At 44.7% G+C, this 23,341-nt stretch overlaps 1 protein-coding gene across 11 annotated transcripts in view; it reads left to right on the top strand.

The window, feature by feature from the left end:
* Window positions 1-23,341, top strand: part of LOC139412765 (leucine-rich repeat flightless-interacting protein 2-like) — a 41,564-nt gene that overhangs the window by 15,741 nt on the left and 2,482 nt on the right. The window contains exons 2-14 of one of the 11 annotated variants that reach the window (XM_071159453.1): window positions 105-191; window positions 347-364; window positions 703-750; window positions 5,715-5,762; window positions 7,506-7,556; window positions 9,402-9,482; window positions 14,874-14,951; window positions 17,333-17,368; window positions 17,483-17,608; window positions 17,861-18,124; window positions 18,604-18,696; window positions 18,987-19,082; window positions 19,236-19,374. In XM_071159453.1, the coding sequence (XP_071015554.1) occupies window positions 105-191; window positions 347-364; window positions 703-750; window positions 5,715-5,762; window positions 7,506-7,556; window positions 9,402-9,482; window positions 14,874-14,951; window positions 17,333-17,368; window positions 17,483-17,608; window positions 17,861-18,124; window positions 18,604-18,696; window positions 18,987-19,082; window positions 19,236-19,374 (1,165 nt within the window). Of the gene's footprint in view, window positions 1-104; window positions 192-346; window positions 365-702; window positions 751-5,714; window positions 5,763-7,336; window positions 7,392-7,505; window positions 7,557-9,401; window positions 9,483-13,193; window positions 13,255-14,873; window positions 14,952-17,332; window positions 17,369-17,482; window positions 17,609-17,860; window positions 18,125-18,603; window positions 18,697-18,986; window positions 19,083-19,235; window positions 19,375-23,341 lie in introns of those variants that run through there. The other 10 variants (XM_071159455.1, XM_071159457.1, XM_071159456.1 and 7 more) reach the window with 10 other exon arrangements.

Raw genomic sequence — 23,341 nt, 5'->3', positions numbered from 1 at the left:
AGATAATGATTAGAGACCATGGAGTATTGTATGGTCTGCTTTGATTTGACTGTTATACACCCTGTTGAATGTATAATGTCTTTCTCTGTCTGTGTCTTCTTCAGGCTGAGGCGAGACTGGCAGCGAAGCGGGCGGCCAGAGCAGAGGCACGGGAGATACGCATGAAGGAACTGGAGAGACAGCAGAAAGAGGTGACACACACACACCTCTGCACGGTGGTAATATACTTGACCAAAAACCTGTTCGTCTTCCATACTAACAACATGTCCTAACCTACTGTCTTTCTATTGTCCTGCCTTCTCTTCTCCGTGGTGTCCTGCTCCTTCTGTCCACCATGTTGTTTTAGATGTATCAAAGCCAGAAGGTAGGCCTCCATTTTGTTTTAGGTGTATCAAAGCCAGAAGGTAGGCCTCCTTGCTTCAAATGTTCTCCTTCTCTCTTTCCTGTTCACGTTACACTCCTATTGGCATCTGAATGCTAACTGTCGTTGTCAGATCAAAGATCAATGAATGTATCTTTCAAATCCCTTGACCTAAATCAAATCACTCGCTGTGTGTATCTTTTGTCAAACATGTACGGTTATTTGGGTTCAGCACTGTTAAAAAACAAGTCGCTTTTACCTCTCCCCATTTCCTTGTCTCTCCTTTCTAATGTCTTCCTTCCTCTGGTTTCCTCTTCCTGCCCTCTCCTCTCCGCCCCCAGAAATACTATGGTCTGGACAACAAATGGGGCCACATTGAGCAGTGGATGGTAGGACGTGTACTGCAGTATAAGATCCCTGCTAGTTTCTGTTAGACTGCTGTGATTGCATGATGACTCTGATAATATAATACATACTGTCTGTTGAAACAGCTTACTGCACACTGATAATATAATATCTACTGTCTGTTGAAACAGCTCACTGCACACTGATAATATAATATATACTGTCTGTTGAAACAGCTTACTGCACTCTGATAATATAATATATACTGTCTGTTGAAACAGCTCACTGCACACTGATAATATAATATATACTGTCTGTTGAAACAGCTCACTGCACACTGATAATATAATACAGCTCACTGCACACTGATAATATAATATATACTGTCTGTTGAAACAGCTTACTGCACACTGATAATATAATATATACTGTCTGTTGAAACAGCTTACTGCACACTGATAATATAATATATACTGTCTGTTGAAACAGCTTACTGCACTCTGATAATATAATATATACTGTCTGTTGAAACAGCTTACTGCACACTGATAATATAATATATACTGTCTGTTGAAACAGCTTACTGCACACTGATAATATAATATATACTGTCTGTTGAAACAGCTTACTGCACACTGATAATATAATATATACTGTCTGTTGAAACAGCTTACTGCACTCTGATAATATAATATATACTGTCTGTTGAAACAGCTTACTGCACTCTGATAATATAATATATACTGTCTGTTGAAACAGCTTACTGCACACTGATAATATAATATATACTGTCTGTTGAAACAGCTTACTGCACACTGATAATATAATATATACTGTCTGTTGAAACAGCTTACTGCACTCTGATAATATAATATATACTGTCTGTTGAAACAGCTTACTGCACACTGATAATATAATATATACTGTCTGTTGAAACAGCTTACTGCACACTGATAATATAATATATACTGTCTGTTTAAACAGCTCACTGCACACTGATAATATAATATATACTGTCTGTTGAAACAGCTCACTGCACACTGATAATATAATATATACTGTCTGTTGAAACAGCTTACTGCACTCTGATAATATAATATATACTGTCTGTTGAAACAGCTCACTGCACACTGATAATATAATATATACTGTCTGTTGAAACAGCTTACTGCGCTCTGATAATATAATATATACTGTCTGTTGAAACAGCTTACTGCGCTCTGATAATATAATATATACTGTCTGTTGAAACAGCTTACTGCACTCTGATAATATAATATATACTGTCTGTTGAAACAGCTCACTGCACACTGATAATATAATATATACTGTCTGTTGAAACAGCTCACTGCGCTCTGATAATATAATATATACTGTCTGTTGAAACAGCTTACTGCACACTGATAATATAATATATACTGTCTGTTGAAACAGCTTACTGCACTCTGATAATATAATATATACTGTCTGTTGAAACAGCTCACTGCACACTGATAATATAATACAGCTCACTGCACACTGATAATATAATATATACTGTCTGTTGAAACAGCTTACTGCACTCTGATAATATAATATATACTGTCTGTTGAAACAGCTTACTGCGCTCTGATAATATAATATATACTGTCTGTTGAAACAGCTTACTGCACTCTGATAATATAATATATACTGTCTGTTGAAACAGCTCACTGCACACTGATAATATAATACAGCTCACTGCACACTGATAATATAATATATACTGTCTGTTGAAACAGCTCACTGCACTCTGATAATATAATATATACTGTCTGTTGAAACAGCTCACTGCACACTGATAATATAATACAGCTCACTGCACACTGATAATATAATATATACTGTCTGTTGAAACAGCTTACTGCACACTGGTAATATAATATATACTGTCTGTTGAAACAGCTTACTGCACACTGATAATATAATATATACTGTCTGTTGAAACAGCTTACTGCACACTGATAATATAATATATACTGTCTGTTGAAACAGCTTACTGCACACTGATAATATAATATATACTGTCTGTTGAAACAGCTTACTGCACTCTGATAATATAATATATACTGTCTGTTGAAACAGCTTACTGCACTCTGATAATAAAATATATACTGTCTGTTGAAACAGCTCACTGCACACTGATAATATAATATATACTGTCTGTTGAAACAGCTCACTGCACACTGATAATATAATATATACTGTCTGTTGAAACAGCTCACTGCACACTGATAATATAATATATACTGTCTGTTGAAACAGCTCACTGCACACTGATAATATAATATATACTGTCTGTTGAAACAGCTCACTGCACACTGATAATATAATATATACTGTCTGTTGAAACAGCTTACTGCACACTGATAATATAATATATACTGTCTGTTGAAACAGCTTACTGCACTCTGATAATATAATACATACTGTCTGTTGAAACAGCTCACTGCGCTCTGATAATATAATACAGCTCACTGCACACTGATAATATAATACAGCTCACTGCACACTGATAATATAATATATACTGTCTGTTGAAACAGCTTACTGCACTCTGATAATATAATATATACTGTCTGTTGAAACAGCTCACTGCAGACTGATAATATAATATATACTGTCTGTTGAAACAGCTTACTGCACTCTGATAATATAATATATACTGTCTGTTGAAACAGCTCACTGCACACTGATAATATAATACATACTGTCTGTTGAAACAGCTTACTGCACTCTGATAATATAATATATACTGTCTGTTGAAACAGCTTACTGCACACTGATAATATAATACATACTGTCTGTTGAAACAGCTTACTGCACACTGATAATATAATACATACTGTCTGTTGAAACAGCTTACTGCACACTGATAATATAATATATACTGTCTGTTGAAACAGCTTACTGCACACTGATAATATAATATATACTGTCTGTTGAAACAGCTCACTGCACACTGGTAATATAATATATACTGTCTGTTGAAACAGCTCACTGCACACTGATAATATAATACAGCTCACTGCACACTGATAATATAATATATACTGTCTGTTGAAACAGCTTACTGCACACTGATAATATAATACAGCTCACTGCACACTGGTAATATAATATATACTGTCTGTTGAAACAGCTTACTGCACACTGATAATATAATATATACTGTCTGTTGAAACAGCTCACTGCACACTGATAATATAATACAGCTCACTGCACACTGATAATATAATATATACTGTCTGTTGAAACAGCTTACTGCACACTGATAATATAATATATACTGTCTGTTGAAACAGCTTACTGCACACTGATAATATAATATATACTGTCTGTTGAAACAGCTCACTGCACTCTGATAATATAATATATACTGTCTGTTGAAACAGCTTACTGCACACTGATAATATAATATATACTGTCTGTTGAAACAGCTTACTGCACACTGATAATATAATATATACTGTCTGTTGAAACAGCTTACTGCACTCTGATAATATAATATATACTGTCTGTTGAAACAGCTCACTGCACTCTGATAATATAATATATACTGTCTGTTGAAACAGCTCACTGCACTCTGATAATATAATATATACTGTCTGTTGAAACAGCTCACTGCACTCTGATAATATAATATATACTGTCTGTTGAAACAGCTCACTGCACTCTGATAATATAATATATACTGTCTGTTGAAACAGCTCACTGCACTCTGATAATATAATATATACTGTCTGTTGAAACAGCTCACTGCACACTGATAATATAATATATACTGTCTGTTGAAACAGCTCACTGCACTCTGATAATATAATACATACTGTCTGTTGAAACAGCTCACTGCACTCTGATAATATAATATATACTGTCTGTTGAAACAGCTCACTGCACTCTGATAATATAATATATACTGTCTGTTGAAACAGCTTACTGCACACTGGTAATATAATATATACTGTCTGTTGAAACAGCTTACTGCACACTGATAATATAATATATACTGTCTGTTGAAACAGCTCACTGCACACTGATAATATAATATATACTGTCTGTTGAAACAGCTCACTGCACACTGATAATATAATATATACTGTCTGTTGAAACAGCTCACTGCACACTGGTAATATAATATATACTGTCTGTTGAAACAGCTCATTGCAAACCCTAGGTAGTAGTAGTGTTTGCACTGTGTACAGTGCATTGCCTGCATCGCCTGCATCGAGGAAGTGTTTAGTAAATGTGAGGCATGCACAGTGTTGAACACAACATCGCCTGTGTTGTGCAATATATGTGTTTAGTATTCTCTATTTCAATGTCCCATCCTGTTGATAATATCACAGTTGTCCTGGATACAGCTGGACCTAGTAGCTTGGCATGTGTATGTACTCTCAGTCAACACAAGGGAAGCATGTGTGCTTTTAAAGGTCTGTCGTGAACCAGGCCAGACAGGGACAGAGCTGATCCTCATTTCACTAGATCCTGTACCGCTACGGGGGTCTCCCATGCCATCTGACAGGGGTTAAACCCTTTTCACGGTACTGGGATCGCCATGACAACCCACCGGGAGGATTAAACCCTCACCCCACCCCCACCTCTCTCTGGGCTTGTCTAACCAGTGGCTGTCTGCCTGCATCAGAGTAGAGAGGCCAGGGAATGCATAAGTAGTGTACTGTAAATAAACGCATGCAGTGTCTTGTCATGTCCAGACATGGGTTTGATTCCATTTCAATTTCAGTCAATTGGAGATGTTCTATATCCAGGTCAACTGACAGGAATGGAAATGGAAATAACCCCAGCCCAGCCCCAGTGGTCCCAAAACCAATCCAGTTTTACCCTGTGCAGAATGTGTTTTTGTTTGGTCTTTGTCTATAAAATCCACATCTGGTGGCAGAACCAGAACCACTTCCTTCTTGACCTTTCCTCCTGACCTCTAACCTTTAACCGGGTACTTTCTTTTCCTCTTTCCTTCCGGGCCTTCCAGGAGGAGAGTGAGAGGTACTCCTCCCGTCCTTCACGGAGACACACGTCGGTCTGTATCCTCACCCTGTCTTCTCCTCTCTATCGTTATACAGCCTGACTCACCCTGTCTTCTCCTCTCTACCGTTATACAGCCTGACTCCCCCTGTCTTCTCCTCTCTACCGTTATACAGCCTGACTCCCCGTCTTCTCCTCTCTACCGTTATACAGCCTGACTCCCCGTCTTCTCCTCTCTACCGTTATACGGCCTGACTCCCACTGTCTTCTCCTCTCTACCGTTATACAGCCTGACTCCCCCTGTCTTCTCCTCTCTACCGTTATACAGCCTGACTCCCCCTGTCTTCTCCTCTCTACCGTTATACAGCCTGACTCCCCCTGTCTTCTCCTCTCTACCGTTATACGGCCTGACTCCCCGTCTTCTCCTCTCCACCGTTATACAGCCTGACTCCCCCTGTCTTCTCCTCTCTACCGTTATACAGCCTGACTCCCCCTGTCTTCTCCTCTCTACCGTTATATGGCCTGACTCCCCGTCTTCTCCTCTCTACCGTTATACAGCCTGACTCCCCCTGTCTTCTCCTCTCTACCGTTATATGGCCTGACTTCCCGTCTTCTCCTCTCTACCGTTATACGGCCTGACTCCCCCTGTCTTCTCCTCTCTACCGTTATACAGCCTGACTCCCCCTGTCTTCTCCTCTCTACCGTTATATGGCCTGACTTCCCGTCTTCTCCTCTCTACCGTTATACGGCCTGACTCCCCCTGTCTTCTCCTCTCTACCGTTATACAGCCTGACTCCCCCTGTCTTCTCCTCTCTACCGCTATACAGCCTGACTCCCCGTCTTCTCCTCTCTACCGTTATACAGCCTGACTCCCCGTCTTCTCCTCACTACCGTTATACAGCCTGCCTGACTCCCGCTGTCTTCTCCTCTCTACCGTTATACAGCCTAACTCCCTGTCTTCTCCTCTCTACCGTTATACAGCCTGACTCCCCGTCTTCTCCTCTCTACCGTTATACGGCCTGACTCCCCGTCTTCTCCTCTCTACCGTTATACAGCCTAACTCCCTGTCTTCTCCTCTCTACCGTTATACGGCCTGACTCCCCCTGTCTTCTCCTCTCTACCGTTATACAGCCTGACTCCCCCTGTCTTCTCCTCTCTACCGCTATACAGCCTGACTCCCCGTCTTCTCCTCTCTACCGTTATACAGCCTGACTCCCCGTCTTCTCCTCTCTACCGTTATACAGCCTGCCTGACTCCCCCTGTCTTCTCCTCTCTACCGTTATACAGCCTGACTCCCCCTGTCTTCTCCTCTCTACCGTTATACGGCCTGACTCCCCGTCTTCTCCTCTCTACCGTTATACGGCCTGACTCCCCGTCTTCTCCTCTCTACCGTTATACAGCCTGACTCCCCGTCTTCTCCTCTCTACCGTTATACAGCCTAACTCCCCGTCTTCTCCTCTCTACCGTTATACGGCCTGACTCCCCGTCTTCTCCTCTCTACCGTTATACGGCCTGTCAGACAAACATGTGCTTTCTTTTCTATATGTTATTGTGTATATAACTAATGATTCTGGAACGCTCTGAGGTAGAGGCTGCCTCTATACACAGCTCTAGGATCAGCTCACCCTCTCCAAATCCAAACCAGAACTGGGTTAGGATTCAAATGGGATCTTTTGGTCCTTAGGTCAGTGTCTAGGGGCAGCTTCAATCCACTGCTACAGCTGAACAACCCACACTGATACACAATGATGTGTTATTGATTGAATGTTGTGTGTTTATGTGTCCCTTTCCCTCCCAGATCTCAGACGATGAGGAACGGATGTCGGTGGGGAGCCGAGGAAGCCTTAGGGTTAGTATATACCATAGAGATCCTATTAAATAACTAGTTCTATGATATCTACTTCCTGCTTGTCTAACATCTCATAGTATAAGGCCTACTGTATATAGGACAGACTAAGAGCTCCATTCAATCTGTATCGCTGCAGTAAAGGCAATGTTCCCACGTTAGCGAAGACTGTATTCACCGTAAGCACTGCATATGTCAGCTCAACACATTTCCATCACGCAATCTGTAACGCTTCAGCTCTCCAGGCTGAATGGAGCCCTGACTTAACACACAGCTCATTGAACTCCCACTGTTCATATATGACATCAAGAATGTCAGCAATGTAAAAGTCTCTTCCTCCATGTGTCGTGACGTCTCAGAGATACTACACATGACTGAGGTAACATTCCGGTACATGTATCCGGTATCAGAGTTGGAATGGGGCCTTGGTTTAACCGTTGCAAAAGTCTGGGCGATGTTCTCTACCTTTTTAAAGGAACTCCTCCATGCCCCGTCCCAACATGGTGATGTTCTCTACCTTTTTAAAGGAACTCCTCCATGCCCCGTCCCAACATGGTGATGTTCTCTACCTTTTTAAAGGAACTCCTCCATGCCCAGTCCCAACATGGTGATGTTCTCTACCTTTTTAAAGGAACTCCTCCATGCCCCGTCCCAACATGGTGATGTTCTCTACCTTTTTAAAGGAACTCCTCCATGCCCCCTCCCAACATGGTGATGTTCTCTACCTTTTTAAAGGAACTCCTCCATGCCCCGTCCCAACATGGTGATGTTCTCTACCTTTTTAAAGGAACTCCTCCATGCCCAACCCAACATGGTGATGTTCTCTACCTTTTTAAAGGAACTCCTCCATGCCCAACCCAACATGGTGATGTTCTCTACCTTTTTAAAGGAACTCCTCCATGCCCAACCCAACATGGTGATGTTCTCTACCTTTTTAAAGGAACTCCTCCATGCCCAACCCAACATGGTGATGTTCTCTACCTTTTTAAAGGAACTCCTCCATGCCCAACCCAACATGGTGATGTTCTCTACCCTTTTAAAGGAACTCCTCCATGCCCAACCCAACATGGTGATGTTCTCTACCTTTTTAAAGGAACTCCTCCATGCCCCGTCCCAACATGGTGATGTTCTCTACCTTTTTAAAGGAACTCCTCCATGCCCAACCCAACATGGCGATGGGGCCTGATGTGAGAACACCACCTGTCGTGTGAAAAACACCTCAATTTAAATCTGAGGTGATGATGATGGAATCACTGACGGTGAAGGTGTTCTATTCAAAAGGGGTTTTGAAGACACACAAGGTTCACACACTGAGAGATGTGGCATTATCAAACAAACAAGACGACATGGTTTTAAGCTAGGCTAGTGGGACTAAGTTAACACTGGTACACAGACAGTTGTTATGGTAATGATACTGTAGTCTTTTGGCCGGGAAGGCATGCGTGGTTGAAATGGCTCACAACCCAACTAGTTATCAGCACACCCCAGACAGTGAACGTGGTTTAACAGGACGGTCTGGTTGTCGGCTGTATTGTCACCGCACTTCCCTTGTCATAATAACTGTCACTAATGAATGTCTGAAATGCCTCTAGACATAACAACATGCCTTTTTGTTTTGGTCCCTTGTCAAAGGAGTTGACAAGGGACCAAACACATTTTTATCTCTCTCTGTTGGGTTAATTTTCCAGAGGAATCATTTCTCTATTCTTATTTTGTTTCTCTCTCTTTCACTCTCCCCTCATCTCTCTCTCATCTCTCTCTCTCTCTCTCTCTCTCTCTCTCTCTCTCTCTCTCTCTCTCTCTCTCTCTCTCTCTCTCTCTCTCTCTCTCTGTGGTGTGGCATTGTAGAGAAACTTCTCATCTGATCTGTACTGCAGCTCCAACAGTCTCCCCTCACTCAGACATCAAAATTCCACTCAAAATGGCCGGGTCTGTCCCCACTCATTTATTCCTCTTTCCTTCACGTCTCATCCTTCTTTCCATTTACCAATGCTGCTCCACCTTTTCCCAATGCTGCTCCACCTTTTCCCCTCCCTCCCTCGTTTCCTACCCACTCAACCCCCCCCTCCTTCCTTTCCCACTCAACCTCTCCCTCCTTCCCTACCCACTCAACCTCTCCCTCCTTCCCTACCCACTCAACCCCTCCTTCCCTCCTTCCCTACCCACTCAACCTCTCCTTCCCTCCTTCCCTACCCACTCACCCTCTCCTTCCTTCCCTATCCACTCAACCTCTCCCTCCTTCCCTACCCACTCAACCTCCCCCTCCTTCCCTACCCACTCAACCTCCCCCTCCTTCCCTACCCACTCAACTTCTCCTTTCTTCCCTACCCACTCAACCTCTCCCTCCTTCCCTACCCACTCAACCTCTCCCTCCTTCCCTACCCACTCAACCTCTCCCTCCTTCCCTACCCACTCAACCTCTCCTTTCTTCCCTACCCACTATACTTCTCCTTTCTTCCCTACCCACTCAACCTCTCCTTTCTTCCTTACCCACTCAACCTCTCCCTCCTTCCCTACCCACTCAACCTCTCCCTCCTTCCCTACCCACTCAACTTCTCCTTTCTTCCCTACCCACTCAACCTCTCCCTCCTTCCCTACCCACTCAACCTCTCCCTCCTTCCCTACCCACTCAACCTCTCCTTTCTTCCCTACCCACTCAACCTCTCCTTTCTTCCCTACCCACTCAACCTCTCCCTCCTTCGCTACCCACTCAACCTCTCCCTCCTTCCCTACCCACTCAACCTCTCCCTCCTTCCCTACCCACTCAACCTCTCCCTCCTTCCCTACCCACTCAACCTCTCCTTCCCTACCCACTCACCCTCTCTTTCCCTACCCACTCAACTTCTCCCTCCTTCCCTACCCACTCAACTTCTCCCTCCTTCCCTACCCACTCAACCTCTCCCTCCTTCCCTACCCACTCAACTTCTCCCTCCTTCCCTACCCACTCAACCTCTCCTTTCTTCCCTACCCACTCAACCTCTCCTTTCTTCCCTACCCACTCAATCTCTCCCTCCTTCCCTACCCACTCAATCTCTCCCTCCTTCCCTACCCACTCAATCTCTCCCTCCTTCCCTACCCACTCAACCTCTCCTTTCTTCCCTACCCACTCACCCTCTCCTTCCCTACCCACTCAACCTCTCCCTCCTTCCCTACCCACTCAACCTCTCCTTTCTTCCCTACCCACTCAACCTCTCCTTTCTTCCCTACCCACTCAATCTCTCCCTCCTTCCCTACCCACTCAATCTCTCCCTCCTTCCCTACCCACTCAATCTCTCCCTCCTTCCCTACCCACTCAACCTCTCCTTTCTTCCCTACCCACTCACCCTCTCCTTCCCTACCCACTCAACCTCTCCCTCCTTCCCTACCCACTCAACCTCTCCTTTCTTCCCTACCCACTCACCCTCTCCTTCCCTACCCACTCAACCTCTCCCTCCTTCCCTACCCACTCAACCTCTCCCTCCTTCCCTACCCACTCAACCTCTCTCTCCCTCCTTCTCTACCCACTCACCCTCTCCTTCCTTCCCTACCCACTCAACCTCTCCCTCCTTCCCTACCCACTCAACCTCTCCTTTCTTCCCTACCCACTCAATCTCTCCCTCCTTCCCTACCCACTCAATCTCTCCCTCCTTCCCTACCCACTCAATCTCTCCCTCCTTCCCTACCCACTCAACCTCTCATTTCTTCCCTACCCACTCAATCTCTCCCTCCTTCCCTACCCACTCAACCTCTCCCTCCTTCCCTACCCACTCAACCTCTCCCTCCTTCCCTACCCACTCAACCTCTCCTTTCTTCCCTACCCACTCAATCTCTTCCTCCTTCCCTATCCACTCACCCTCTCCTTCCCTACCCACTCAATCTCTCCCTCCTTCCCTACCCACTCAACCTCTCCCTCCTTCCCTATCCACTCACCCTCTCCTTCCCTACCCACTCAACTTCTCCCTCCCTCCTTCCCTACCCACTCACCCTCTCATTCCCTACCCACTCAACCTCTCCTTTCTTCCCTACCCACTCAACTTCTCCCTCCTTCCCTACCCACTCACCCTCTCCTTCCCTACCCACTCAACCTCTCCTTTCTTCCCTACCCACTCAATCTCTCCCTCCTTCCCTACCCACTCAACCTCTCCCTCCTTCCCTATCCACTCACCCTCTCCTACCCTACCCACTCAACTTCTCCCTCCTTCCCTACCCACTCACCCTCTCCTTCCCTACCCACTCAACCTCTCCTTTCTTCCCTACCCACTCAACCTCTCCCTCCTTCCCTATCCACTCACCCTCTCCTTCCCTACCCACTCAACTTCTCCCTCCTTCCCTACACACTCAACCTCTCCTTCCCTACCCACTCAACCTCTCCTTTCCTACCCACTCAACCTCTCCTTCCCTACACACTCAACCTCTCCTTCCCTACCCACTCACCCTCTCCTACCCTACCCACTCAACTTCTCCCTCCTTCCCTACCCACTCACCCTCTCCTTCCCTACCCACTCAACCTCTCCCTCCTTCCCTAACCACTCAACCTCCCCCTCCTTCCCTACCCACTCACCCTCTCCTTCCCTACCCACTCAACTTCTCCCTCCTTCCCTACCCACTCACCGTCTCCCTCCTTCCCTACCCACTTAACCTCTCCCTCCTTCCCTACCCACTCAACCTCTCCTTCCCTACCCACTCAACCTCTCCCTCCTTCCCTACCCACTCAACCTCTCCTTCCCTACCCACTCAACCTCTCCTTCCCTACCCACTCAACCTCTCCTTCCCTACCCACTCACCCTCTCCTTCCCTACCCACTTAACCTCTCCCACTTCCCTACCCACTCAACCTCTCCTTCCCTACCCACTCAACCTCTCCTTCCCTACCCACTCACCCTCTCTTTCCCTACCCACTCAACTTCTCCCTCCTTCCCTACCCACTCACCCTCTCCTTCCCTACCCACTCAACTTCTCCCTCCTTCCCTACCCACTCAACCTCACCCTCCTGTTGGTTTCTTAGAATGACAGAACATGAGATTCTCAAAACAGAGAGCTTTTTCCAGTTGTACATACTAGATAGAATCACTGTTGTTTATCACTTACAGTGCAATGTTGGATTGTTTCCCTCTCTGTCCATCTTCAGCCCTCCATGCTCTTTATTGATGGCCCACGCACCCAGAGTCACCGGGTTGGTTCCTCTTTCCTATGACCTCTGACCCTTCACCGCTTGTTTAGACAGTAGATACATAGATAGATAGATCTGTGATGTGTCACTACTAGTGTCATTATAAGGCATGTGAGAATGGTTTGGCAGAGGGGCTAGATGTTGTCAAGACCCACATACAGTCCTGGCCCTAAAAGTTACATTTCCAAAACACTTTGATGTGTTAAGGAGAACGTGAGACAGTAAGCTGAGTTGCAGAAGCCCAGTGGTATCTTCAAGGTGGCATGCTGTAAGACATTATGGGATGTACAGCTGATCCTTCTGCTCCTTTTCCTGCATGATTACTGAGATGGATGTGTCTGTATACGTTCCTGAGGTGAAGTCTGATGCAGCGTGTGTGTGTGTGTGTGTGTGTGTGAGGTGAAGTCTGATGCAGTGTGTGTGTGTGTGTGTGTGTGTGTGTGAGGTGAAGTCTGATGCCGTGTGTGTGTCTCTCTCCTATCTACAGGGCTCTGTGTGTGACGAGGCTATGCAGAGTAGCACACGGCGCTTTAGTGGCTCCATCTCTCGCGGTGTAAGAAGCCCTGACGCCCCCTCTCTCACCCTGAGAGAGGTTGCTTGGCATGCCCCCTGTGGCAACATGGGATTGCATAGTCCAGTGGTGGTCAACCCTCCTCCTGGAGAGATACGAGCTACTGGGTATGCAGGCTTTTGTTCCAGCCCTGCTCTAAAGCGATTCAGCTAATCAACACCCAGGTGAGCAGCTGATTAGTAGAATCAGTTGTATTGGAGCAGGTCTGGAGCAAAAGCCTGCACATCCAATAGGTTTCTGGGAAGACAGTCGGCCACCCCTGGCCATAGTCTGTCTGCATGACAGTGTTGTCAGTCTCTACTTCTATCAGGGTCAGTGGTGTCTTCTGTTTTTATCAGACTCACCAAACAAGGAACCCTTCTTTAATTCGTTGTATTTCACTCATTCCCACCCTGTCTTGTGTATTGATGACTTATGGAAACACAGTGCAAAGTCCTAGTGAGATTGTGTGTGGTTTTCAAGTATGTCTAGAATTGTGGTTGTTGTGACGGTTTTCAAATCCAAAGGGAGGCTTGAATAGACAGCATGCATGGAATGTATCACTGTGTTACCCTGATGAGGGTGCCTTGCTTGGCCTGCCCCATGTGCCAACGTGGAATTGCATTGTGGGGTCGACCCACCCTCCTCTTGAAGCGATACTAGCGGCAGGCTGGTTGTGCAGGCTTTATTCCAGCCCTGCTCGAACACACCTGATTCTCTCCAGTGGGAGGGTTGGCCACCCCAGGAGAAGTCTGCATGACAGTGTCGTCACCCCACTACTTATTTCTATTGAGGTTTCTTGTGTCTTTCCCACATGTGGATTTCAGACTTCCAGAAGAAGGAATCCATGTTTTCAGTTAGCTGTATTCCACCAATAACCATCCTGAATTATCTTACAGTGTGTCTTGTGTGTCGATGACCTTTACAAACACTGTGCCAAGTCACAGTTTAATTGTGACTTTGTTGCGTGGGGTTTGCAGTATGTCTAGAATGGTGGAGTCTAGAGTGTAGCGTACACGTGGAATTGTATGTGTCTGGGTTTTGATGTGTGGGAGGGTTGTCTTTGGTCTAACAGGGCCTGGTTGACTTGTCTATCAATGTATTCCCTTGTCTCTTCAGCTCTGTCTGTCCCTGCTTCAGCTCTGTCTGTCCCTGTTTCAGCTCTGTCTGTCCCTGTTTCAGCTCTGTCTGTCCCTGCTTCAGCTCTGTCTGTCCCTGCTTCAGCTCTGTCTGTCCCTGCTTCAGCTCTGTCCCTGCTTCAGCTCTGTCTGTCCCTGTTTCAGCTCTGTCTGTCCCTGTTTCAGCTCTGTCTGTCCCTGCTTCAGCACTGTCTGTCCCTGCTTCAGCTCTGTCTGTCCCTGCTTCAGCTCTGTCTGTCCCTGCTTCAGCTCTGTCTGTCTCTGCTTCAGCTCTGTCTGTCCCTGCTTCAGCTCTGTCTGTCCCTGTTTCAGCTCTGTCTGTCCCTGCTTCAGCTCTGTCTGTCCCTGCTTCAGCTCTGTCTGTCCCTGCTTCAGCTCTGTCTGTCCCTGCTTGCTGACTGACAAACTCTGTGACTAACATCTCTCTCTCTCTTTTTCATTTCCTTCTCTTTTCCTATTTTATCCATCTTCTTTTTGTGCCAGCCTTCAGACTACAGTGGTTTTCTGGGCTCCAACTCTCGGGCCTCGTCCAGGGCCAGCTCTGCCCGTGCCAGCCCAGTGGTGAGCTCTCTTCATTGGTCACTCCCTCTAACCCGCAGCCTTCTTTAGGCCTAGTCCTTACATCCTTTTCTCTGTTCTCTATTCTGTTAAATGCCCACTTATTATCATCCCAATGAAGAGTGCATTGTCCAGAGAACTGAACTCTATGGTCCTGTCCTGTGTGTCCTCTGCACCAAGGTAATGCTCATAGACAGCTGACAGTGCTCAGGTCCCTTATGCCCCCTGGTGGACATTACAAAGACTGCAGCTTTGGTACAAGCAAAGAATATATGGTCCCGACCTGGTCAATGTAAGGTGGGCCTCTGTGTGGACGCATTGATGTGTGGGTGACACTGACAACTAACATGCAGCCTGGACTGGATATGATATGACTAACTCTGTAGTGTCCAGTGATATGATTAACTGTAGTGTCCAGTGATATGACTAACTCTGTAGTGTCCAGTGGATATGATATGACTAACTCTGTAGTGTCCAGTGATATGATTAACTGTAGTGTCCAGTGATATGACTAACTCTGTAGTGTCCAGTGGATATGATATGACTAACTCTGTAGTGTCCAGTGATATGATAAGATTAACTCTGTAGTGTCCAGTGATATGATTAACTGTAGTGTCCAGTGATATGATTAACTGTAGTGTCCAGTGATATGATTAACTCTGTAGTGTCCAGTGGATATGATATGACTAACTCTGTAGTGTCCAGTGATATGAGTAACTCTGTAGTGTCCAGTAGATATAATATGAGTAAGTCTGTAGTGTCCAGTAGATATAATATGACTAACTCTGTAGTGTCCAGTGGATATAATATGATTAAGTCTGTAGTGTCCAGTAGATATAATATCACTAACTCTGTAGTGTCCAGTAGATATAATATCACTAACTCTGTAGTGTCCAGTGGATATAATATGAATAAGTCTGTAGTGTCCAGTATATATAATATGAGTAACTCTGTAGTGTCCAGTGGATATAATATGACTAACTCTGTAGTGTCCAGTGGATATAATATGATTAAGTCTGTAGTGTCCAGTAGATATAATATCACTAACTCTGTAGTGTCCAGTGGATATAATATGAATAAGTCTGTAGTGTCCAGTAGATATAATATGAGTACGTCTGTAGTGTCCAGTAGATATAATATGAGTACGTCTGTAGTGTCCAGTGGATATAATATGAGTACGTCTGTAGTGTCCAGTGGATATAATATGACTAACTCTGTAGTGTCCAGTGGATATAATATGAGTACGTCTGTAGTGTCCAGTGGATATAATATGAGTAAGTCTGTAGTGTCCAGTATATATAATATGAATAAGTCTGTAGTGTCCAGTATATATAATATGAATAAGTCTGTAGTGTCCAGTATATATAATATGAGTAAGTCTGTAGTGTCCAGTGGATATAATATGAGTACGTCTGTAGTGTCCAGTGGATATAATATGAGTACGTCTGTAGTGTCCAGTGGATATAATATGAGTACGTCTGTAGTGTCCAGTGGATATAATATGAGTAAGTCTGTAGTGTCCAGTGGTTCCGTGGCTCAGAATCAGATGGTGATCCAGAGAGGGTTAAGCATGACTCTATGATGCTTGTTGTGATGCAGTGTGTGGATATACAGAGACGGTGTCACGCCCTGGTCTTAGTATTTTGTGTTTTCTTTATTATTTTGGTCAGGCCAGAGAGTGACATGGGTATTTATGTGGTGTGTTTTGTCTATGGGTTATTTGTAGGTTATGGGATTGTGGTTTAGTGAAGTAGTCTAGGTAAGTCTATGGCACTCTCCCTGGGTCGACCGCCCACCTGTCTATTTCCTCCCAAGTCGTATAGTCCTGACTTCGCTGTTCCTGCTGCCGCCACTGTCACCACGCTGCTTGGTCCTGTTGTGGTGGGTGATTCTGTTACGGTTTTCTTCTGTTGAAAGAGAGGAGGACCAAAATGCAGCGTTGTTATCTTTATACATCTTTAATAAAAGATGAAAAATGAACAATATACAAAACAAGAACCGTGAAAAACCGAAACAGCCCTATCTGGTGACAACAAACACAGAGACAGGAACAATCACCCACGAAACACTCAAAGAATATGGCTGCCTAGAGTGGTTCTCAATCAGAGGCAGGTGTTTATTGTTGTCTCTGATTGGGAACCATATTTAGGCAGCCATAGACTTACCTAGACTTCTTCACTAAACCACAATCCCATAACCTACAAAAAAACCCTAGACAAAACACACCACATAAATACTAAGACCAGGGCGTGACAGACGGATATAGTATGGGCATGGCCTGGATTTACGGTGTGTCAATCAACTACATTTGTGACATTGTAAATATGTGTATCTCCTCTCCTTATCCTCTCCTAAGAGTAACCAAGTTGTTTTACCCTCTACAGGTGGAGGAGAGATCAGACAGGGACTTCCTGGAAAAGGTACGGGTCACACACCTGATCTGAAACTCTAGCTTTTAATCTATTAAAGATGAAGTAGGGAATATGACTGTTGTGAAACAGCCTTCAAGACGGCCCTGTCCTGTTTCCTCCCAGGGTTCCAGGACTGCCTCTACCCTCTCAGCAGCCACTCTAGCATCGCTGGGAGGGCCCTCCTCTCGCAGAGGCAGCTGTGACACCTCTATTTCAGTAGAGACAGAGGCCTCCATTCGAGAGATAAAGGTAGGACCATAGAGAGACTTCTGTGAGTAGGACCATACAGTATATCTGGGAAAGAGATGGTCTAACGTCCATGTTTTTACAATTCATTTGTTGACTCCAGAAACACTTCTGATTATTACAGTAACTATTCCACGGTTGAAGACGAACAACGTCTGCGTAGTTGTTTTTGAGATATTAACTGCTTAACTGTTTTGCTTTGTTTCTCCCCTGACCTCTCACCCCTCCACTGTCCTCCATTTTGTCTCTCAACAGGACTCCCTGGTGGAGTCTGAGGAGAAGTATCGTAAGGCCATGGTGTCCAACGCCCAGCTACACAACGAGAAGTCCAACCTCATGTACCAGGTGGACACGCTGAAGGACTCGCTCATTGAGCTGGAGGAGCAGCTGTACGAGTCTAAACGAGAGTACAACGACAAGGCCAAGGAGTTTGAGAGGGAGAGGCACGCCCACAGTGTTCTGCAGTGCCAGTTTAACGAGATGAGAGAGACGCTGAAACAGAGTGAAGAACTGTTAACCGTGAGTACTCAGGTCATCACAAAGACTTCCTGCTAACAACAATACGGTAACAAAAACAGTACTTCCACTCAGAACATCACACTAACATAGATCTAACTTAGGTCTCTTGTTAAACTAAAAACAGTACTTCCACTCAGAACATCACACTAACATAGATCTAACTTAGGTCTCTTGTTAAACTAAAAACAGTACTTCCACTCAGAACATCACACTAACATAGATCTAACTTAGGTCTCTTGTTAAACTAAAAACAGTACTTCCACTCAGAACATCACACTAACATAGATCTAACTTAGGTCTCTTGTTAAACTAAAAACAGTACTTCCACTCAGAACATCACACTAACATAGATCTAACTTAGGTCTCTTTCTAAACTTGCTGTAGTCTCTTTTCCTGCTGCAAACTCTCTGCATGCTGATTGTCCCTCCCTTCTCCTCTGTCCCTTCTTCTCCTCCATCTTGCTTTCGTCCCATGGCCAGGAGGTGGGCCAGCTCCGTCTCAAACGGGACAGCTGTGTTAGGGAGATCTCCGACCTGCAGGAGACCCTCGGATGGAAGGAGAAGAAGATTGGGGTACGCTCGCGGAATAGGGGGTGAACCCCAAACCGTTAGCCGGTTCATTGTTCCAGGAAGTTCTACAGAAAACGCTTCCGTTCCTCTGTCAGCTACTCAAGTTTAACGCTCCAAACTAACCAAGACATTTTCACTGTATCTCTTTTTTCCCCTCAATGCTTCTCTCTTCCTTTACTGTGTTTATCCTTCCCTTCTTTACCCACTCTTCCTCTTCCTCCTCCTCCCACTCCTCCTCCTCTTCCTCCTCCTCCTCCTCCTCCCCCTGCTGCTGCTGCTTGGGTATGGCTCAGGCCTTAGAGAGGCAGAGGGAATTCTCAGACGCCGGCGTGCGGGATGAGCGGGATAAGCTCAGGGATCAGGTGGTCCACCTCAAAGACACTCTGAAGGTACAGCACCTTGAAGTCCTGCCGAGGGAAGGTTTCCTCATCATGACTTCCAAGAGGGCCTCCGTGCACATGTCAGAAAACACTAGAACAATAGGAAGTTCTAATGGGAAAAAGATTATTCAGCTTTATTTGACTCGTTCTCTCCTAAATCAGAAACATGGGATAGTGCTGTCACCTGAAGTAACCACCAATGGGGATGCAGGACAGATGATTGACGGGCCTCGCAGTGCAGACTCTACCTCCCGATTGGCTCAGGAGTCCCAGCCATCTCATGGTGGGGAGAGCATGCTTGGTAAGAAAATAACCCACCGTTGCAGTTGCTCATATCTGATCTCTGCTTATTTACCACCATCCTACTCCAATCATGTTGAATGATATTGTGGTCATGTGTTTTATTTCACTTGTCTTCTGTCATTCGGATGAACCACCGTTAGAAATGTCAGGGTTATGTTTGTGTTGCATGATGGGATACAAAACGATAATGGTTGACTTTATTTTTTTCTGACGTCATTGTTTTGCACTATTGTCCTCCGTGGGAGTATCATCTTAATGTTAATTCATCCTGTTGAGTCAGTTGCTGATTCTGCATTCTAATTCAGCCGGGATCAAGGCCTTGATTCTATTCTCTACAAATGTCTCTAAATGAATTCCCCTCCAGCAATCATTGAATTTCCGTGCTTGCACTGTCAGACGTTGAAGAATGACCTGTGTCTGGCCCTCCAATCTATTCCCTGTGATCTTCCAGGCGAAGCACCAGAGATGCAGTTGGACCATGGCGAGGTGAGGACACCAGGGGGAGGCAGACTTCTACATGAGGCTGACAACTACTCACATGACCAGGAGAGGGCACTACTGGAGATAGAATCTTCGGACAAGTTGAACCAAGACAAGTTGAGTGACAGCCTGCAGCAACAAACAGACACTGAAGCAGAGCAGTCCAAGTACTGTGACCAAGAGACCCAGGTGGATGTTGCTGTACCTGAAGAAGCCATTTTGGTGCATTTTGGTGACAAAGAGACTCAGATTGAATATGAAGTAGAGAAACCCCAATACTGCGACACAGAAACTCTGGTGGAACCTGCTGAACTTGAGGGAGCCATTTTGGTTCAAAAGGAATATACAGATGGTGGCAGTGACAATGGAGAGGGGTTGAATCAAATAGGATTTGAACCAGAATCCCAGGAACAGGCAGAGAATGAGGAAAACAGTGGAGAAAGTAACAAGGAAGCTGTACCAGTAAGCGGTGGCACTGACGAACAATGTGAGGAAAACACAAACCTTGAGAAAGGACGAGAAAACACAGAGCTTCTCACAGCTATGTCTACTGACTTTGAAGAACAGGACATCTCTGGTCCAACTCTCTGTGATGAGACAAAGGCAACTCTTAGTCAAATCCAAAGTGAATCTCAAAGTGACCTGCAAGGAGAGAACACCCAGGAGTATGATCCTGGGACTAAAGGTCAAGTCATTCCAGAAAACTCAAGGATCACGGAATCTGAGATGATTAAGATGATTCTGAGGATTTCTGTATGTCTAGGGGAGGCAAAGACCAGCCCAAATCAGATCTCTCAGGGATCATTAAAGAAAACAGAAACAATAGGGATGGAGATGAAGAATAATCCAGGGCATCCTGCAGAGCATCAGGCAGAGACTGGCCAAGTAACATCTACTGGAACATCTGCTATCTCATCTACAGTCTCTATTGAACTGTTTATCTCTGAATGTCCTGACGAGGTTGGAATCAAGACAGATCCACTCATAATAAACACTTTAAGTGAATTCAAGAAAGACACACAGAATTCTCTAGAACTTCAGCAACATAAGAATGATCATTTCAGGAAAGAAAGCTCTGTGGAAATTGTGCCAAAGATCACAGACTCTGACGGACAGAAATTATCTGAGAGGGTTGAAGAGCTGGAGTCGAGTTCAGTGGAGAGCAAGCCAGATCAGATTTGGCAAGAATCTGTATGTGGCATGAAGGAAGATGAACCAAATACTAAAGAGCTTCAGGCAAAGGAGCCCCCATCCACTATCTCTGACAAAACGGTTACACCTATCATAACAGAGGAGGGGAAGACTAGACTAGACCAACAGGTGATCCCTGATTTACCAGAGAGGCTAGAGACCAGCTTAGAAAATACCTTACCAGGAGTTCAAGGTGATCAGAAGATGGATGTAGCAGAATCAAGGGAGAAACAAGGATGTACCTGTAAATGTACATGTAAACAATCCCAGAGTGATCAAGTACTGACGGAGAACTCACTGGATGTAGCTCTAACTCAGAGGATCAGCGACTCTAGTGGAGAGGTTATCTCAGACAGGACAGAGGAGGTAGAGCCCAGCCCAGACAGGATCCAATCAGAATCACCCAGTCGTGTAGAGAGAGAAGAATGGTGCATCATTGAGGAGAACATCTATGAGGAGAATCTCCAGCAGGAAGCCATTCAGGAGGAGCAACAGACAGAACAGGGGGAGGCTTCAACAAGTTCACCAGCAGGGGGAGACAATGAGTTAAACGATGGGGCCTCCGCTGGACATATAGACAGTTGTGAAGAAGCCGTTCTACTTGTGAAAGAGGAGGAAACCTATCTACCTGTAGAAGAAGAGCACATCAGCTCCTCACCCAGACCCTCGGCACTTGGCCAAGAGATACAGCCATTACCTGAGGCGGTGGAGGAGGGGAGAGAGCGCCCCCCAGTGGAAGAAGCCCAGAAACAGGAGAGCGGTGTAAGAAAGGGACAAAGGGGCAATAGGAAGGGCAAGGGCAAAGATCCTTGCAAAGTAAACTAGTTGATGATCACTCTAGTCTCAAAGTGTTATTTGATGTGAAATAGACTACTGACTGGGGTTGCAGCCAGTCTCTGTGGGGTTCTTTGTTTTACTCAAAGGAATTACATGTTTTATTTAATGACTTATTTAGTGCCTTGAATAAATGGACCATGTTGAAGAGCGATTGGTTTTGTTTTATTTTGCACTATTGCATACTGATTTCTGGCCTCCATACAACCTCACCAAGCTTCCATTCATGCACAGCGGTTAGGATTTTATTACACAACAACAATTCTGTATTGTTCATCTGTCAGGTTTTTACATGCAACATACTACATAACAATTACATGATTAAATAGGTAATAAGTGGGAGAATATATCAATCCCATGGCATGTTATCTCCACTCAGTTGTATGTGTCAGCTGTTTAAAACTCTTTTCATCCATACTCACAGTCCCTCCAACACACTGTACAGTATTTCAGCGGTAAGCGACTGTGTCCATATTCTCAGGTTTTCAATGAACTGCAGATTGTGATCATTTGGGTGAAATGTTTTATTATTGCAATGAATTAAGTATATAGTGTTTATTTATACAGTCCCAGTCAAAAGTTTGGACACACCTACTCATTCCAGGGGTTTTCTTTCTACTATTTCCTACATTTTGAAATAATAGTGAAGACATCACAACTATGAAATAACACATGTATGAATTGTGTCGTAAAAAAGTGTTCAACAAATCAACATATTGTTTATATTTGAAATTCTTCAAAGTAGCCACTCTTTGAATTGATGACAGCTTTACACACTCTTGGCATTCTCTCAACTAGCTTCAGGAGGTTGTCACCTGGAATGCATTTAAATGAACAGGTGTGCCTTGTTAAAAGTTCATTTGTGGAATTTCTTTCCTTCTTAATGCGTTTGAGCCAATCAGTTGTGTTGTGACATGGTAGGGGTGGTGTACAGAAGATAGTCCTATTTGGTTAAGACCAAGTCCATATTATGGCAAGAACAGCTCAAATAAGCAAAGAAAAATGACAGTCCATCATTACTTTAAAACATGAAGGTCAGTCAATACGGAACGTTTCAAGAAGGTTTTACATTTACTCAAGTGCAGTCACAAAAACCATCAAGCGCTATGATGAAACTGGCTCTCATGAGGACCGCCACAGGAAAGGAAGACCAAGAGTAATTATTTTTTAAAATGTCACCTTTATTTTACTAGGCAAGTCAGTTATGAACAAATTCTTATTTTCAATGACAGCCTAGGAATAGTGGGTTAACTGCCTTGTTCAGGGGCAGAATGACAGATTTTTACCTTGTCAGCTCAGGGATTTGATCTTGCAACCTTTTGGTTACAAGTCCAACACTCTAACCACTAGGCTAACTGCCACCCCAAGAGTAAGCTCATTAGAGTTACCAGACCAGAGAAATTGCAGCCCAAATAGATTCTTCACAGATTTCAAGTAACAGACACACTTCAACATCAACT

Source organism: Oncorhynchus clarkii, chromosome 7 (assembly GCF_045791955.1).
Source record: "Oncorhynchus clarkii lewisi isolate Uvic-CL-2024 chromosome 7, UVic_Ocla_1.0, whole genome shotgun sequence".
Classification (NCBI taxonomy): Eukaryota; Metazoa; Chordata; class Actinopteri; order Salmoniformes; family Salmonidae; genus Oncorhynchus; species Oncorhynchus clarkii.
This window is presented reverse-complemented; position numbering and strand designations above follow the sequence as displayed.